At 42.0% G+C, this 18,957-nt stretch overlaps 1 protein-coding gene across 1 annotated transcript in view; it reads right to left on the bottom strand.

The window, feature by feature from the left end:
• COL6A1 (collagen type VI alpha 1 chain) overlaps positions 1-18,957 on the bottom strand; it is a 54,541-nt gene that overhangs the window by 14,872 nt on the left and 20,712 nt on the right. Inside the window, exons 19-24 of the mRNA XM_081313481.1 lie at positions 18,838-18,900; positions 13,208-13,270; positions 8,590-8,652; positions 7,281-7,343; positions 654-704; positions 525-560 (exon numbers count right to left, since the gene is read on the bottom strand). Coding sequence (XP_081169607.1) covers positions 525-560; positions 654-704; positions 7,281-7,343; positions 8,590-8,652; positions 13,208-13,270; positions 18,838-18,900 — 339 coding nt within the window. The remainder of the gene's footprint in view (positions 1-524; positions 561-653; positions 705-7,280; positions 7,344-8,589; positions 8,653-13,207; positions 13,271-18,837; positions 18,901-18,957) is intronic.

The following is an 18,957-nucleotide window of genomic DNA, read 5'->3' as shown; positions in this document are numbered from 1 at the left end:
GGTGGCCAGGGTAATCCTGATGCGAATGGGAAGGACAGAAGGCTGGCGGGATGGGAATAATGGGGACAGAGAAATGGGAACTTCTGGAATAGATCTGATCTACAAATCCTCTTGCCCTGCATATCAGTACTTTATGAAAAGGTGCCAGAGAGACACATCCTCATATTCTGGGGCTTCTGCTACGTGCAAATTTGTAATTCTTTGTTCCTAAACGTGGCCAAAAATGCATTTATGAGAAAGGTCCTGCTTCTGACTACCTTTCAGTTTCCCATCCTGAGGCATCTCATTACAATATTAAGTCATGAGGCAAAATTAGCACAGGAAACTAACACCTTAATTTAGGCTCCTTTTCTTAAAGTAAATAGATACAACTGAGAAATCCAAAGGCTGCAGAAGTGAAGAGAAGGATGACCTTTTCTTCAGAAGCCTTGCTTGTTTACAAAACAAACACCAGTTTGTCAGAAAAGAAACAAAGGGTTCTCATTTCACATTTTTAGTAAGGTAAGGATGAGAGAGATACTTACGTTAAGTCCACGGTCACCTCTGATTCCGGGATCTCCCTGGAAAAGCAAAGGAAGATTGGAAAGTAAAATTGAAAGAGCATAAAGAGAATAAATTCTGTTTAAACTTTTTCAGTATGAAATGAAACTTACTGGGGCACCAGGATAGCCAATGGTCCCATTTCCTGGTGGGCCATCATCTCCCTAAGAGGAAATTGGGAAATTAGTAGAAGTCAGAGTTTGAAACTATTATTATAAGTATTTAAATTTTCTCATTTAAATCCATATTTAAATGAGGGAAAATGGATACAAAATAGATAACAGTGGATGAAATATAAAATCTTTGAATGCAATGGAAAAAAAAGAGCAAGCTGAACTGACTTCTTAACTGATATGATTTGAAACTCAAGTTAAGAATCTGGAGGCTCAAGTGGTCTTATTCATTCTTCCCAGTCCATAGAGAAGGACAAAAATGGGGAAAAAAAAGAAAGCTAAAAAGAATGATTGCTAGACAAATGAAATGAAGGACCATTGGGTTCAGGTTATTTGGATTGAAGGTCTGCTGACATAACATAGCTTGCACCTTAGAAGGGCTGATAAAAATGTGATTTTTGCACAAGGCAAAGGTGGCTTGAAACTGAATTCTTGAGGATATTAGAAACAATCTCCTTGGAAAATCTATCTTTTATAAATATTTCTGCAGTTTAGAAGAATACCGTATTTTCCGGCATATAAGACGACCCGGCGTATAAGACGACCCCCGACTTTTAAGAAGATTTTCAAGGTTTTTCGTCTTATATGCCGGAAAATACTTACATGCCAGTTGCCAAGTGTCCGACACAAGCCCGATTCAGCCCCGTCTGATGCAGATGGTGCAAAGCCTCCCTTTTGAAGCCCAAAGGGGCTTTTCCTTCCACCCACCCATTTGAGAGCACATTTGCAGACGGAGCAGCCGCGCGTCTGGAGCCAAGCCCCGCCCAGGAGGCAGTCAGCCAGGTGGGCTCGGAAGACGCGCTGGAGAGGCGGGCTTGGGGCGGCCATGCCGAGGCTGGCGAGGGCCGCTGCGTGGTCTGCGGGCGAGAGGGGCGCCAGGCCCACCGGAAGTCCCCGGAAGTTCCTGGAACGGGCTGGCAGGCACGCTCTTCCCTGGCCCGCCGGAAGTCCCCGGAAGTTCCCCAAACTTGGAACGGCCTGGCGGCAGGCGGGCGCTCCCTCCCTGATCCGCCGGGGAGCGTCTCCCAAAGTGCAGTGTTTGGCGGCCGGGAGTCCGTCGGCCTGGTCGCTGGCGAGCTGGCCCGCGGCTAGGGCTGGGGCCCAGGAACCGGTAGCCGGGTGCGGGTGGGGGGGGAAGGAAAGCCGGGCGCGGGCTTCTGCGGCTGGTTGCGAGGCCGGATGCGGGCGTCTGCCGGGAGAGATAGCGGGTAGCAGGGCGCGCTCTGCTTATGCTCAGATGCCGCTTGGGTGAGGGTGAGGGGCTTCCTGCCGCTCCCGGGGTCTGGCGTTTGCAAGGGGGAGGGGAAGGGGCATAGAGGCTCTTGGGGGTGGGAAGGGAGAGTCACGATGGAGGGGGGACTGGACTAAGGAGGCTTGAAGTTGCTTTGCAAGAACGGGGACGCTCGACTGATTTATGTTTTTTTTTCGGCGTATAAGACGACTGGGCGTATAAGACGACCCCCCCAACGTTTGAGAAGATTTTCATGGGTTAAAAAGTCGTCTTGCCGGAAAATACGGCAAGTGTTTTTCTTTAATGGATTCCATTAAACTAAATTCAGTAATTTTTTTAAAAAGCCCATTTCTACCACCAAACATATTGGTTTATCAAGTTAAGATATTGGTTGTCTTATAAACTAATGCTTAGATTATGGCAAATGACTCAAAGGCAAAGTATAGGAAGCAATATAATTGAATAAATTGGTGAGCTTAGCTATATTTGTTCAAAAGGGGAAAAAAGAAGAATTGCTCTACTGTTTGTTAGAATTATTCATCCCTGTTCCGAAATCCAAGTGATGATTGCATAAATAATTTCTGGCTTAAAATAAGTACAGGAAAAAATATTGGTTATTAGGGCCTACTCCTACCTAACCAGCTTAGGGGAAGATATAGACATTTCCCAAGAGCAAACCACTTGTCTTTCAAAGAAGTTTGAAACAGTAATGATTGAGGACTTTAATTATCCTAGAACATACTATTCCAAAAGAGAGGACATGGAAGACAGTTCAAGAGCCAAAATGGCAGCACAAAAAGCTTAGTTAAGATCTGAAAATTAGAGTATTGTAGAATCTGAGGACAACAAATCAACTTTATTTAGTTACATTCAAAATGAAAGAGAAAATAATTAATATACCAGCTGCAAGATGCCTCTGACAACAAAGAAAAGACAGAGCAACTGATTTTTTTTCTTTTGGCACAATTGTGTGGTATGTGGTCTAAGCAATTGTGAAGAACAAAAGGGGGAATTAGGATAGAAGTTTAAGATTGATCAGAACAGAGAATAGGAATTGCTTTAGAGCTTTAGGGCCAAATGAATTGCATCCTATTATACTGAAACAACTTGCTACCGTATTTTCCGGCGTATAAGACGACTTTTGAACCCCTAAAAATCACCTCAAAAGTTGGGGGGTCGTCTTATACGCCGGGTCGTTTTATACGCCGGAAAAAAAACACCTTCGGATCTTTTTTCTGCTGGGCGGCGGGATCGCTGGGTGAATGGAGGCAGGCGATGGCGACCCGTGGTTAAGCGGCCGACGGCGAACGGCGAACGGGCAAACTCTCGTCTGCTTCTGGGGCGGCTACTGCAGCTGCTGCCGTTGCTCTCTCAAGGACTGGCCGTGCTAGCGCCTCCAATGCTTGGCTGTCAGGTCCCCGACGAGAGGACGGGCAGGCGGTCCCCAGAGGCGCCCCGCTCGACCGTAGGAAGGGAGAGCCTTTGCTCCCGCCGAGGCACCGCCTGACTCGCGCTGACCACAAGAATTGCTTGCTCGGAGTGCGGAACTGAGAGCAGCAGCGCAGCAGGCGAGAGAGCTCAGAGACAATAAGGCGAGGCGCCCCTTTGGCGGGAAAGGAGCAAAGCTGGGCCAATCACAGAGCAGGCGGAGCAGGGAAACAGGGAGCAGGGAGGAAAGGGAGCTTGATTTAAAAGGCAGTGGTGTAGCGTGGGGGGTGCCAAAGTACCAGGAGCCAAAGGCAGCCTCTCCGAAAGCCTCACACCCAAAGACGCAGGCACGCCCACACCGAGGAACGCCGCCGCTGGCGAGGCTCGCAGTGTGCCAGGAAGTGAAATATTGAGTTATTTCTTTCGCTTCAGTGTACCGTAAATATGCATAGAATCTGCATCTCCTCCTACTGGGGTGAATTCTCAATGAAGCACATTAGAGCTACTGGTACTTTATAAAACTGGGATTCTTTACCTTTGCTATAAGGCAGGGTTCCTCAAAGTCTTCAGCTTATTGACTCCCAAACACTCCTGTGACACATTGCATAGCTCAGATCTCTTGGAGACAGGGAGGGCTGGGCAGGCAGGGAGGGAGAGCTGACCCACCCAATCCAAGCAGATTTTGTATGCAGGAAATACATTGCTTGTTGTGATTGGCTGGTTGTTTTATACTGGGAATGGTGATTCTGAGGGAAGGTAGTCTTGTCTGGTGAGCAGATACATTTGGTGGTGAATACAGTACAGCACAGCACCAGTATCTGTACTTGTTCATACAACTGGCTAACAGTCAAGGCCCCATCATGGCTCCACCAGTAAGAAGAAAGAAATATGAAGCCAGTTTCAAACTTAAAGTTGTAAAGTTTGCCACAGAACATAATAACTGTGCTGCTGCAAGACAATATGGAGTAACAGAAAAGATGGTTCGGGACTGGAAAGCAAATGAAAAAACCTTAAAGAGTATGCCAAGGGGTAAGTGTGCATTAAGAAGAGGCACTCCACATTGGCCAGAACTTGAAAAACATGTAATAAACATGGTGAATGAGCATCGCCAAAGCGGTTATATAGTGACAAGAAATAAAATATGTTTGTTTGCACTTCAGTGGGCCAAATCTAACCCAGATCACAGCAAAGGATTTAAGGCCACTGTATCCTGGTGTACTAGATTCTTGGAAAGGCATAATCTGGTACTGAGGCAAAAGACAAAAATTTCACAAAAAATACCTACAGATCTTGATGCCAAAGTAATTAGTTTCCATCGATACGTAATACAACAGCGCAAAAAACATGGCTATGCATTAAGTAGTATCGGAAATATGGATGAAACCCCAATGAGTTTTGATATGGCTGGAAATAAAACTGTCCATCCAAAACAATGCCAAAACTCAAGTTCCCTGTTGGTTGTTTTGTACATGTGAATGAAAAAGGCTGGATGGATGAAGAAGGGGTGAAGCTATGGCTTGATAATGTATGGAGCAGGCGACCAGGTGGACTTATTCAAAAACGTAGTCTACTGGTGTGGGATATGTTCAGGGCTCATTTAACTCCCAGCACCAAGCAAAGGCTGGCAAGAATGAACACAGATGCGGCAGTTATTCCTGCAGGATTGACATCGTTGGTACAGCCACTGGATGTGTGCCTAAATAAGCCATTTAAAGATCGCATTCGAGAACAGTGGAATGAGTGGATGGTTAGCGGCGAAAAGTCATTCACAAAAGGAGGAAACATGCGTGCTCCACAGTTGGATGTTTTGTGCAAGTTTGTCATAAAAGCGTGGAATGATATTAATGCAGAAACAATAATCAAGTCTTTCAAGAAGTGTGGCATATCAAATTCATTAGATGGTATGGAGGACGACTGCTTGTGGCAAGATGAAGAGGAAGCCAAAGCTGAGACCACACCATCTGATACGGAATTAGATCCATACGATGACTGCCTTACAAGTGTATCACAAGATGTCATTGATGTACTAATGAAATCAGATGATGAAGAGGAGGATTTTGAAGGCTTTTAAAGGGAAACTGTCACTCCAGCAAATCCTGTAAAAATAGCTTGGAGTTACGATGGGCGTTGCTGACTCGCCAGGGACTTGCCCGGCACTTGCTCTCTCTATATTGTTTGTTATCTTCCTCCTATCATCATCAGTTCCAGTTTGGTTGACAGCTTAGAAAACAAACAGCATGGCAGCTCCCATGGGTTTATTGTCTTTATCCTTCCTTTCAGCTTTAGAGTGAATTAGGAAAAGTTTAATCCACTTGCACTGTTTTATGTTTACATGTTTGATGACAAACAGCCTTATGTTTATAAGTGACAGTTTTCCTACTAAGCACCTGCATGTCATAAGCATTTGAATTAAAATTACCATATTAAAATCAAATCTGATGTTTTTAAATTTTTATTTGGAAGAGGGGTAGTCTTATACGGTGAGTATAGCCCAAACCCTATAATTTAACAGGAAAAGTAGGGGGTCGTCTTATACGCCGGGTCGTCTTATACGCCGGAAAATGCGGTAATCATCTGGCCAAACTTTTAGGTTAGCTTAGCAACTTTAAGATATGTGGACTACAACTCCCAGAATTCCCCCAGCTGTTGAAGATCACTGCTTTAAGTATTTTCTTCACCAATTTTGGGAGAATTGATAAAGTGTGAACCAACAACAGCAGGGCAATTTTTGTTCCTATATCTGAAAAAGGGGGCAGATGAGTCCCATATTTGGGAAGGTTTAAAAACAGTCTTGCCACTTTACACACTCTCTCTCCTCCCTCAATTTAAGCTAGATTTTAGCTAACTTGAAAATCAACCGTAAAAAATACACAGGTACAGGATAATCCTTGGCTTGGTACTGTAACTGTATTCATGAAAAAATATTGGAATAGTAGTTGATTGCAAGTTGAGTATGAATTAGTAATGTAATATTTCTTTAAAAAATACAATTTTAGGGTGCATCAAGAGAAGTATAGTTTCCAAATCACGTGAATGGATTAATTACTCTTTACTCTGCATTGGCCATACCCTATTTTAAACATTGTATCTAGTGTCTACTCTAGGCAACGCATTTTAAGACCGAATTAGACAAACAGGAATAAATTGGAGGACAATGAGAATAAACAGGTGCTAAAAACTAAGCCCTCTGAATAGAGAATTAAAGAACTAAAGAAATGTTTGGCCTTGCAAAGACTGGGTCAGTGTTGGCTGGGGAAACAACACCATTCTTCAAGGACACAGAAAAATGTCAGAGGGAAGATCATTACTCATTTCTTTTATTCCAGAGTATTGAACAATCTGTCAGGATGCTTTAATTTGTATTTGTGCACTAAGCAGGGGACTGGAATTGCTGGCCTCAGTGCCCTCTTTCAATTCTAGCATTCTATGATAATAAGGAGAAGGTAGCTACAACCCTATGATATTTAAAGATTGGCTTGAAGCTTAAGGGACTCCTTTGAACTCAGATTCAGTGAGTCATAAAAATTCTTTTAGAAAGCATGGATACGACATCAGAAAATGGTCTATTCTGCTTTTTCAAAATGAGGAATTTCCAAAGATGTACAGCATGCCAGAAGTGAGAAAACACTTTTTATTAATCCTGATTTGGAGGGAAAGAAAATATTTAAGAGAATCCCTCCTAGTGACAGCAAGCTCATGCAATAGGAAACAAGAAACAATTGTCTAGTTTTCCTAGTCCCACAAAACTGGTCCTAATAGTAGCTTCACTGCTGCCTTCTATAACAGTGGCAATGCCTGGATGGTTTTCATGAAGCTCAACCATGTATGATTATGGACAGGACTGTCTTCCCTAGAAATAAACACAATTGGAGCACCAATTTAGCATTCCCAGGTATCATATCACTCACCCTATCACCCATCAAGCCAGGGTTTCCAGTTATTCCAGGTGGTCCAATCTGCCCTTTAGGGCCCTGTAAAGTAAAAGGGGGAATATGTACACTAATACTTAGTGTTAATTTAAACCAAATGACAAGACAATCCCACAATTCATTTTCAGAAGAGTAGCTATACAAAATCTTTACTGTAGTAACAACATCTTTTTGTAGATTTATGTTACATTACTTTCATCCTTTTAAATGAGCCTGATATATAATCTCAAAAATTTCATTTCTGTATTGAACAATGTGTTCTCTAGGTATACAAGTATTACAATATAAAAATAATCACATTACAATAATCTTATCAGAATACAATCATATACTAGAAAATAGGAATCGTATTGTTGAAAATAGTATTTCCCACATTAACATTAATTGTATAACAATCAAAGTATTTACTAAGCTGTTATAGATCTTCCTCGCTTAATCCACATTTTCTCTTATTTCCAACTTTCTAACCTGTTTTTATCAGCTACCCATTGGTAAAAATAAGTCCCATGTCATATAGTATTCAGTTTCTTTTTCTTTAATTTTTAACGTTAACCTATCCATTTCTGCATATTCTACTATTTTTTAAATTATATTCTCCTCTATAGGGGTTTCTTCATTTTTCCAAAATTGTGCATATACTATTCTAGCTGGTGTTAATATATGTAAAACTAAGTATTACCTTTATTATAGTTCCCTGGTAACATGCCCAATAAGAATGTCTCTGGTTTTAAATCTATATGTTGTTTTATCATAGCTTCCAACCACAGGTATATTTTATTCCAATATTTTTTTGCTTTGGGACACATCCACCACATGTGATAATACGAACCTGGTATTTAATTACATTTCCAGCATTTAACAGATTTATCTTTGTACATATTCACTAGTCTATTAAGTTCTTGTTTAATTTTAAGTTCCCCCTTTTCATTTAGTATATCATTGTATCTTATAATTTTTTCCATATTAATTACATTCGGATGTATTAGCTCCTTATGAGCCTGGTATATTGGAGGATAGAGATATAAAACCCAGAAATATTTTGGGAGTCAACTTTTTTATTCTTAATTTATCCTTTGCAGAGTTTATCATTTCTTTTTCAGGCCTCACAATATGAACATCATACAACATCAACCAGTAAAATAATACTCTTAAATATCCTAAATATATAAATTCACATCTAAAAATTTCTTTGTTTTAGTTGACATCTTATGCATCCTGTAACGTTGTTGATCTGAGAAATGTGTCTATTCAGTGAGATATGGAATTGTTCCCAACCATAGACACTAACCTCTGGTCCAGAAGGTCCTTCATCTCCTCTAAAGCCCTTAGGTCCAGGTGCACCTACTTTACCCTAGAAGAAAAACGTTAGTTCAGTGGTTTTACCCTTCCTAATACATGGCAAGAAACAACTAGTTTTGCAGAAATCACAAATCTTGTCCTGTAACCTCACAAAGTGATCTGAAGATAGTTTCCTGAAGCTGCTGTTCATTTCATATCCTTCCTTCCTTCCTTATCTGGAGTGGGCAGACTTAGGAAGGAGTTTGGTTTAGAGGCCTCAGGTTATTTATACTTTATTAATTAACAAGACCCAAATTCTTTCATATTGTTAGTTCTACAGGGACATTCACCATCAGTTGATTATCCCCTTTTTATCTAAATTTCAAGGGCATTCCAATAATTTTTATATGCATTATTTGTTAGATAAACAAGACAAATCTATTTCTCTAAAAGTAGCAAATTTCTGCTATGTTATGTATAAGCTTCACCCACAAATGTTTGCCTACAGTTTTTGATGGTAGGGGTTAACTTTGCTTTGTTTGTTTTACTGCACTGAATATATTTTTAATGGTCAATGACTGAAATAAAATTTCTGTTTGTATATTAATGAGAAAAAGATTTTTTATATATTATTATTGAAAATATTTTGCAAGTAAACCTTTTAAGTTTATAATCTCTTATCCAGTTTAGCTGTTGTTGATAACTCATGTCAACATTTTAGCTTGGGAAACCCTGCGATCACATGCTGCCTGATTTGTCCCAAATTTAGAGGCTAACGATATGTAAGTTAAGAAAGCATATCCTCTGCTATTGCTCATATTTTATATGGACAATTTCAACGGTTTAGGGTTTTTTAGGTAATTTCTGCAAAAGCGATATTACTTCATGTTTTTGTCAACTGATTTATCAAACGGTTGAGTATTTCTATTTACAAGCAACACTGATTACATATTTTATCAGTCTGAATCAAGAATAGGATTTGAAAAGTCTCCCATTATCTAACATACAAAATAAATAGCTGTAACTTCTCAGATTTTTTACTGTTAAAGGATGTTATTTGTAAATGTGGATTTGCTTGTAAATGTTTGCTCTGAAGGCAGATGTGCTAGGGACTAAATCCAATCCTTTTCTTTCTCTACCACTGGGTTGTTGCAATGAGAAATTTCCTTACAGTGAGAATAATTAACCAATGGTAATGCTTGCCTTCAGAAATTGAGGGTGCTCCATCACTAGAGATTTTTAAGAAGAAACTGGACAGCCACTTGTCGGGAATGATATAGGGCAATGGTGGGATTCAAATAATTTAACAACAGTTCTTTGCCCGAAGAACAACTTAAGAACACGTAAAGGCAAGGGCTTCTCTGAATGCTAAAAGCAGGGCTTTTTTTCTCACAGAACGCTCAGAACGGAGTTCCGGTACCTTTTTTGGATGGAACCTTGTAGGGTAGGCAAGGCGGGTTGTATGACATGTGTGAGTTCCGGCACCTTTTTCTTTTACAAAAAAAGCACTGGCTAAAAGTAAATGGGGGTGGGTGAACTAAGCTGCCTGAGGAAGAGGCAGAGGTGGAAAACTGCTGCAGGGTGGTCGGTTTCACCACCACCCAGGAACAAACCTTCTCAAGCGGCCCTGAGGAGCCTTGGTCGCCAGGGTCACACCTGCTTGCACAAAGCAGCGCCTGTGTGGGCTGCCTCTGTCCCAGCCGGGAAAGGGAGAAAAGGGCCTTACAGTAACTTCCTTCACCTCCCTCCCTCCGTCCCTTCCTTCCTTCCTCCACATAATGATCTTTCTTGCTGCCCTGCATCAGCCGGGGTCTCCCTTCTCTGTTCTGGAAATGGAAGCCCCATTTTCTGCTGCTTTTCTCCTTGCAGAAGGGAGGAAAGGAAGGACGCTTCATATGGAAGGTAAGCTCCGGGAAAACTACACCAGCTAGAGCTGGTCGAGAAAGGCCAGGCTATCCTTCCATGATGGTTCTGCAAAGCCCTTGAGAAGTAGAACTGTTTCCCGCATGGCTGGCCCAATCCTCTCCTCAAGGGCTTTGCAGAACCATCGGGGAAGGGGAGCCTGGCCTTCCTCGCCCATCTCCAGCTGGCATAGTTTTCCCAGAGCTTAGCATCCTTCCATACGCACCATCCTTCCTTTCCTCCCTTTTTCTGGGAGGAAAGTGGCAGAAAATGGGGCTTCCAAGGTCTCTTCAAACTCTGTTATTCAATCAAACTTTTTTTTCTGGCATGGCTCTCCAGTGTTGCTGTTTGCTGAATGCTGGAGCTTTGGGGGTATCAGATGAGGAGTAAAACTTTACAAAACAGTAAGTTCAAATCCAATCTCTTTGCCTCAGGTAAATGAAAATTATTCATATTTCCCCAATTGGCTGTGGAACTCAGCTTTTACCAGGTTCATTACAAACAGTGTGCAAATGCTAGGAGTTATAGGTAAAAAGGTAAAGTTTCTCCCGCACATGCGTGCTAGTCGTTTCCAACTCTAGGGGCCGGTGCTCATCTCCGTTTCAAAGCCGAAGAGCCAGCGCTTGTCCGAGGATGCCTCCATGGTCATCTGGCCGGCATGACTAGACACCAAAGGCGCATGGAACACTGTTACCTTCCCACCGTAGTGGTCCCTATTTTTCTACTTGCATTTTTACGTGCTTTCGAACTGCTAGGTTGGCAGAAGCTGGGACAAGTAACAGGCGCTCACTCTGTTACGTGGCACTCGGGATTTGACCCGCCAAACTGCCAACCATCTGATTGACAAGCTCAGCGTCCTAACCCACTGAGCCACCGCGTCCCTTAGGAGTTATATACACATATATATATATGTTTGGCAGGTGAGATTTCAAAACTTTAACTGCATTTTAAAAATGAGAATCCATTAGTATGGGGTTCAAATATACTTGCATCAAGTATTAATCATCATTTAGGTTCACATATCCAGGTAGTCCTCTATTTACAACCACAATTGAGCCCAAAATTTCAGCTACTAAGCAAGACATTTATTAAGCGAATTTTGTTCCATTTTACAACCTTTCTGGCACCAGTTTTAAGTGAATCACTGCAGTTGGTAAGTTAGTAACACAGTTGTTAAATGAAACTGACTTCCCCATTGACTCTGCTTGTCAGAAGGTCACAAAAGGTGAACACATGATCCCAGGACACTGCAATTGTCATAAATATGAGTCAGTTGTGAAGCATCTGACCACGGGGATGCTGCAACAGTTATAAGTATGAAAAATGGTCACAGGTCACTTTTCAGTTGTAACTTTGTACAGTTGTAACTTTGAACAGTCACTAAACAAACTGTTGTAAATCGAGGACTATCTGTACTTGCACAGCAAGGGGGATGCAGAAGCCTGACTCTGCAATATTTTAAAAATGGAGGTTACCCATGAACATTTCAGAATATTTAATGGGTGGAAAGAATAGCGTTAGGATGAATATGACTTATTTCTTTACTTAAAGCACATTTTCATACTTGTCATTTAGAACAAACTACAAAGACAATAATCATCAGGGAATCTGTACAATTTTAATTTTAATTCTGTGCAACTGTAGTGTCTAGGTCTAGGACATACAGTATTATCAAATAATTTGTCAGGGTGTAGCTTTCCATCGATCCAATAAAAACATTGTAATGGCTTAAGAACCAAAATAAATAGCTTTAAGAACTTCCTATTCCCACTTGTTATAGCCCTTTCTAATTTGTTTTTCCTAAAAGAGGTATCAATTTTCATTATTTTACTGATGTCAATTTATTTGACAGTTTGGTTTTTTAAAAAATTCATTCACTTGAATCCTGAGTTCTAAGGTGTGATTCATGCCCATTTTGTATCCCACTTAGAACAAATAATTCTGGTGTCCTTTTCTTTTTAAAAGTCTGTTGCCTTAAATGTCTTGAGGAACTCTTGTTTGGTCACCTTGATCCAATATGTTCAATTTTGTATAGAAAAACACAAGAGGGCTCTTATAGCAGGGAAGGTTCTAAATGGGATTTATGCCAGCTTTTATCCTAGCTGCTGTTTTCAATTTGCCATTTTGGTGCAGAACATCTGCATTTCATTTTAACAATACGTGTTGTTTTACAACTACAAACTGGACAAATGTAACAGAGCAAGGGGCCTCACTTTGGAGCATTATGGGATGGAAATGTCCTGGATCTGTTGAAGGACACTTATCCTCTACAGCTGGAATAACAGGCCAGTAGATATATGTGCAGAGAAAATAAGTGGAAAATATTAAAGCAAAAGGAACAATAAATCATATCTACTGCAACCTGTATGCATGGTCTTATATTAGAAACTATAAATATATAAATCATGTGAGTTTTCTTATTCAGTGTATAGTTCCTATCAGTACTGTCTGTTCTTGGTAATGTTATTGCTAATGCTAATGATACAAGGATCACATTATGAGCAGGAATCAAGTCCTTTTTGACTGTCTTAATTGCTTATAAGGCTCTCTGCATTACTGCCATGAACATTGATTACACTAATTGCTCATTGCAAAAAAAAAGATTACTCAAATTAATACAGAGCAGAGGCCTCGTCAAATATTCTCCTCCTTTCCACTCATTCATTTACATTCTCCCTCTGCCCAACTGAGGGACTGAGGATGCAGAAGAATTGAGAGCATCTTACTGGTTCTCCTGGTGGTCCAAAAAGTCCCTCACGGCCTTGTTCTCCTGGTGGACCTGGCTCACCCTAAAAAAAGAGGAAAATAAATGAGGCAATATTTGCAGAGAAGAATAAGTAGAAAAGCACAAGAGAAAATACAACATCTGCAGAGCTGAACCATACGTGTTTCAATATACTAAATTATACCATATTTTGCCTATAATCAATGCAGGAAAACAATATCAAACAAACACTATCAAAGGCCCAGATAATCCTAAAATCCATGGATTATCTACTCAAAAAGCTATTTAAAAAAATAAATAAATCACATCTTGCCCAGAATTCTCTAGGGACTGGAGGATTTTTGGCATAATTGTACTGTATGTAGGATCCATTGCGCCATACTGTCATGAAAGCCAACTATTTCCAGCGTTCTTGCCAATTTGCTTGCAGTATAGAGTACTGAGAAGTTAACGGCTCATATGGAACTAAGGGCAAACTAACTATGAGAGTGGCCAGAGGAAAACATTTGTTCACATATATCCTCCTTTGCCTCAGCTGAGTTGATACAGTGTCGATGACCTGGCAGGAATGCCCAAAGGCTACCTGGAACTGAAACTGACTGCTGGGCTGTGGCATTTCTAGCCATTCTGTCTACTTGGTCCCCTCTTGGTGGTTGAGTTCTTGTCATCCTCAGTCAGGGACACTACTCACTCTCTGAGGCTTTGTCTACATCGTGGCAAATGAACAGCACTGCCTGAAAGAACCAGCAGTGAGCAATTTCCCTTGTGTTTCAAATATTACTACTGAGCAACAATTTCCTTCTATAGAGTGCCAAAGTAGGCTGTACTCATGGGACAGTAGCACAACAGAAGGGCAAGAAGCCAAAATAATGAGGTGTCTAACACAGCAGCATACTGAGGGATATTACTGCATTACCCAACCTTAATTAAGAGGTCTTGGGAAATACAAGCAGTCTGTGGGAAGCTAGACTGTGAGAACATTAGTGAAGGGCACAGTGGGGAGGGGGCAAGAGGAAAGATTGCTGTTTGTCATCTCTTTTTCTGAGAATTAGAAACATGAGAATGGTCAGAGCCAGATTAATTGAGGGACTTCTGGAGAAAAATGTTTTATTCGTTTGAAAAATAAATACAGTAGGGCATACAATCACTTGTATGGCAGCACTCCTTCTTCCTCTGTGCCAAATCTTCATATAAACAGAATGCTTGGTTCGTATGAAGAATTAGGAAATGTCTCTGCTTTATGAATTTGGAAAGAGGTAGATCAAGAATCCCTTCTCTGAAAACGCCTGCTTTACTCACAGCTGAAGATTTGGACTTGAATTGAGCAAAGAATGATCCTAACAGGACATTTTTACGTATAATAATGCATTATATTTCATGGTTTTATATCTCCTGGATTTTCTGATTTCCCTGGTGCCTGACACTAGATATGTCTAGCCTAATAAAGGTGGAAGCTCATTAAAGAGAGATCCAATCTGGAACTAAGGAAAAAATTTCTGATAGCAAGAACAATTAAACAATGGAACAGCTTGCTTCCCAGAGTTGTGGGTGATCATCACTAGAGGTTTTCAAAAAGAGATTAGACAGCAATTTGTCTCAAATGGTGTAAGGTCTCCTGCCTTCCGCTAGTTGAACTAGAAGACTAGACTCCCACCTAAAACAGAATTAAATCTTGTCCTCTCCTCCAACAAACATGTCTTTGCAAGGCATATTTGTTTAGGAGTAACTGCCAGTAGCCAAAAAAAAAAAAAGAACAGGGCAAGACAAAGAAGACATCTGTATTAGTTGAATTAATGACTTAATTAATTACATTAATTAAGCCATGGTGTGTCTCTGTGACACTCTATGCCAGTGAAAGTTGGACTTTGAAGAAACAGGACAGGAAGAGTATTAGTGCTTTTGAACTTTGGGGTTGAAGAAGACTATGGAGAATGCCATAGACAGTCATAAAAGAAACCAATGAATCATTAAACAAATCAACTTAGAGTTCTCACTTTAAGTATCATACTTTAGACACATTATGTGAAGACCTAACTCTGGAAGTGGCTGTAATGTTGGAAAAGTGGAAGGAAAAAGAAGCAGAGGACAATCAGCAGGAAAATGGTTTGACTCAGTTACAGTGGTGATGAGTGCACTACTGGAAGACTGGAAAAAACCAGGTTACAACAAAGAAAAACAGGGTTGGAAGGGACCTTGGAAGTCTTCTAGTCCAGCCTCATGCTCATGAAGAAAATCTATCTGTGTGATCATTAGAACAACACTGATTTGATGGCACATAATCAATCAATCAATTACTTTACTGATCTGTAAAATAACACAATTTATCAACTTGATTGCCCATTTGCATATACCAATTAGCCCATCTCTCACATAGAAACCACTCTTATCCACAGAAATGTAAACAGACACAAACATTTTCTTCCAGCAGAAACAGCAAATGAAATAACAATAGTAATTTTTATAGAAGCCAGAATTGAGACGACAGCAACAGACAGCAAGTGGACCACCTGAAGAAACAGTGAACCACCAGATTAGCTGCTGCAAGAAGATAACACATATTGTTTACAAACAATATCATGACAAATAGCAACAATGGTGCTTTGGAAGATTCGCAAGAAATACCATTAGCCTACAAGTAAGGACTGATAGGACCATAAAATAGAGAAAATCATAGAAAATGAAGAAGCTAAAATGCTCTGGGACTTTAAAATTCAAACAGACACATAACACACCAGACTTAACAACTGCCGAAAAAAACCCACAAAAATGTCTGGACAGTGGATGTGGCAATACCTGGAGACAGCAGAACAGAAGAGAAAGAACTGGAGAAGATAACAAAATATAAAGACCTGCAAATAGAAATAGAACTGTGGGGAAAAGAAAGCAAAGGTAGCACCAATAGTAATAGGGGTTTGGGGTGAAATCCCAAAAGAACTGGAGCACCTTTTGAACACCATCAGCATTGACAAATTCACCATCAGCTTGTTGCAAAAGGCAGTTTTGCTCGGAACAGCTTACATCCTGTAATGATAACTTTAACACATCCTTATCTGCCTATTCCAAGCCTATCCCAAGGGAAGGACTCAATAAGTGGATAAAAATGCCAAATCCAAATCTGGCTGGCTATGCAATGAACTACAATAACAATGCCATCACCATGATGTGAATGATTTAAGGGGAAATAGAATAGAATAAATGGGGGGTATAATCAAAAATGTATTTCTACCCACCCTTTATTGGTTAAAGACATTATTTTGGAACGTAAAGGTAAGACAGAGAATATGTATTTTTTAGTTACAGGATGCTGCCCATCCCACTATCGAGCGACTTGGATTGGTTTACAAGCTAATCTGGTCCACAATTTTAAAATGACAATTCTCTTCAGAAGCATATTTCTGAATTTTGTAATGCATTTCTCTGCCTAAACAAAGCAAAATGTGTTCAGAATGTTACTTTATGAAAAGTGATTTTTAGTCTTCTGAGATATATAAATGTCCATGTTATCCAAGAACAGACCAATGAGAGGGAAGCTGAAACTACATTATTTGATACAATCCTCAAATTCATGAACCCCACAGCACTAACTTTTCTCAATATATCAGAGCATTTTAAAAAAATCTTCCTTCCTTGTTTCCCAATTGGTTTTGCCCAGCTGGACTCTTCTAGCTGCCCCGTTTTACAGATGCACTTTTTGGTTTGGGACATAGTGCATTTTTCCCTACTCACTCCCAACGTTCTCATTAAAAGAGGCATTGTTTTCCTTTCCTTTACAACTAGCTCATCGGGGGAGATCTAACCTGGAAATAAGAAGAAATTGCTTGACAGTGAGAAGAATTAATCAATGGAACAGCTTGCCCCCTGAAGTTGTGGGTGCTCCGTCCCAGGTTTTCAAAAAAGATTGCACAACCATTTGTCTGAAATGGTATAAAGCCTCCTGCTTTGGGCAGAAGGTTGGACTAGAAGACCTGCAAAGTCTCTTCCAACTCTATGATTCTATTCTGTTATGTTCCTCTCCTCTCCTTTTCTCCTATTCTATACCTTTCTTAGTTTATAAACTCAGTCTGTTAATTCTACATTGAGTGATGTGTATCCTCCAATTTTCAGCTATAAGAAAAACAAAAACAAGTTTTAACAAAACCAGTTAAAAGTGCAGAATGTCTTTTCCCACCCATTTCTTTAAAATAGGGGTGTCCAACTCAATTTGAGTGCTGCATCTGCACGGTGGTGCCCTCAGGGGGCTGGGTGGGCGTGGACCACTGGGTGGGCGTGGCTGTGGTGGCCATGGCTGACTGGGGGCGTGGCCAGGGGGCATGGCCACCTCAACATTGCTCGTGTGTGGGGGGTGCCTGTGAGGGCCAGGCAGAGTTGAGGGAGATCCGGGGGGGGGGTGTCTCTGGCGGGTGAGGCGGTGGGCAGGAGGCTCGTCCTGCAAGGTGAGGCAGGGGGCAGGCTGGGGCTTTCGTTGCCACAGGGCAAGGCAAGGTGAGGCAGGGGCCAGGGCGGCTGCTGCCTGACACCATTGGCCCCTACATACAGAGGCTAGCGAACACATGGGGGCTGACGGTGTCCATCAACAGGCACAGCCTGCCGGGCCCTCAACCAGCGCACTCTGGGGTTCCACAGCCTGCTGTGAATACTGGGCCAGCCCTCCAGCAGCAGGCAGAGTAGGGGAGGGGAGGCACATGCACCTACTCTGTCCCATCTGTTTTTGCTTGTAGTTGGAGAGCAGGTCGCTGCTGGTCATCTTCTCGGCCCCTTGGCCCATGTGTGGAGACTGTTCTCTTTGAACACCTGATGCATCTTGGCCCTGCCTCAGGCCGCTGGCACCAGCAGCTCGCGCAGGTCCATTAGGCTCCCCCCGCTGCCTGGAGTGATAGCCCCACCCAGCACAAAGGAGGTGAAGCGGACGACTAGGAAGCCCTGAGGAGAGGTGGTAGAGCACGCCCATGCCCAGCAAGCAAAAGGCCACCCTGAGCGGGGAAAGTCTGATCCCCATCGACACCATGGGCGCCCAGTACCAGCCAGGATTGTGTGTCTCTCCATCTTTGCTTCCTTCGTGCTGGGCGGGCCTGCAGCTCCAGGTGGCAGCCTAATGGACCTGCGCAAGTAGCTGGCAGCCACGGCTGCAACAGGTATCGTGGTACGTAAGGGGAATGCGCTCCACCTGTGGATCAAGGGCAAGACACATGCGGGGGCTGAGGAGAAACCAGTGGCGACCTGCTCTGCAACCAAAAAGATGAGACGGAGTAGGCGTGTCTGGCAGTCTGCATCACATGCCCCGACTCCGTGTGGTGCCGTTGCCGCCGCAACGCTGCTGCTGGAGGGCCGGTCCGGTATTCACAGCAGGCTACATGGTGACTGCCTCCTGTGCATGTGCCTTGGGGGTTGCCGGGCTGGGTGGGGCTGGGGCCAGGGTGGTGGGGGCCAGTCCCTCACAGTCTCCAGAACTTCCCCAGGGGCCAAATATCGGCCAACTGTGGGCCAAATCCAGCCCGCGGGTCTTGTGTTTGACATGTCTGCTCTAAAAAGATCACTAGGCCTTAGGCAAAAATGGCTTGAGTTTTCACTTTAAACAGTAAAGTCTTTCTTCTTCTTCTAAACTACTTGTGAATATCGTGAATGAAAATTTACCTTTTCTCCTTTTGATCCACGAGTCCCAGGGACACCTCGTAAGCCTTCAGATCCAGGGCTACCCTGTATGCAAAAGGATTATGATGATTTTATATACTAGATTCAATAACAAGAACCATA

This window comes from Vipera berus (genome assembly GCF_964194415.1).
Source record: "Vipera berus genome assembly, chromosome: 1".
Classification (NCBI taxonomy): Eukaryota; Metazoa; Chordata; class Lepidosauria; order Squamata; family Viperidae; genus Vipera; species Vipera berus.
Note: the sequence above shows the minus strand (reverse complement) of the source record. Positions and strands in the feature narration are given on the sequence as shown.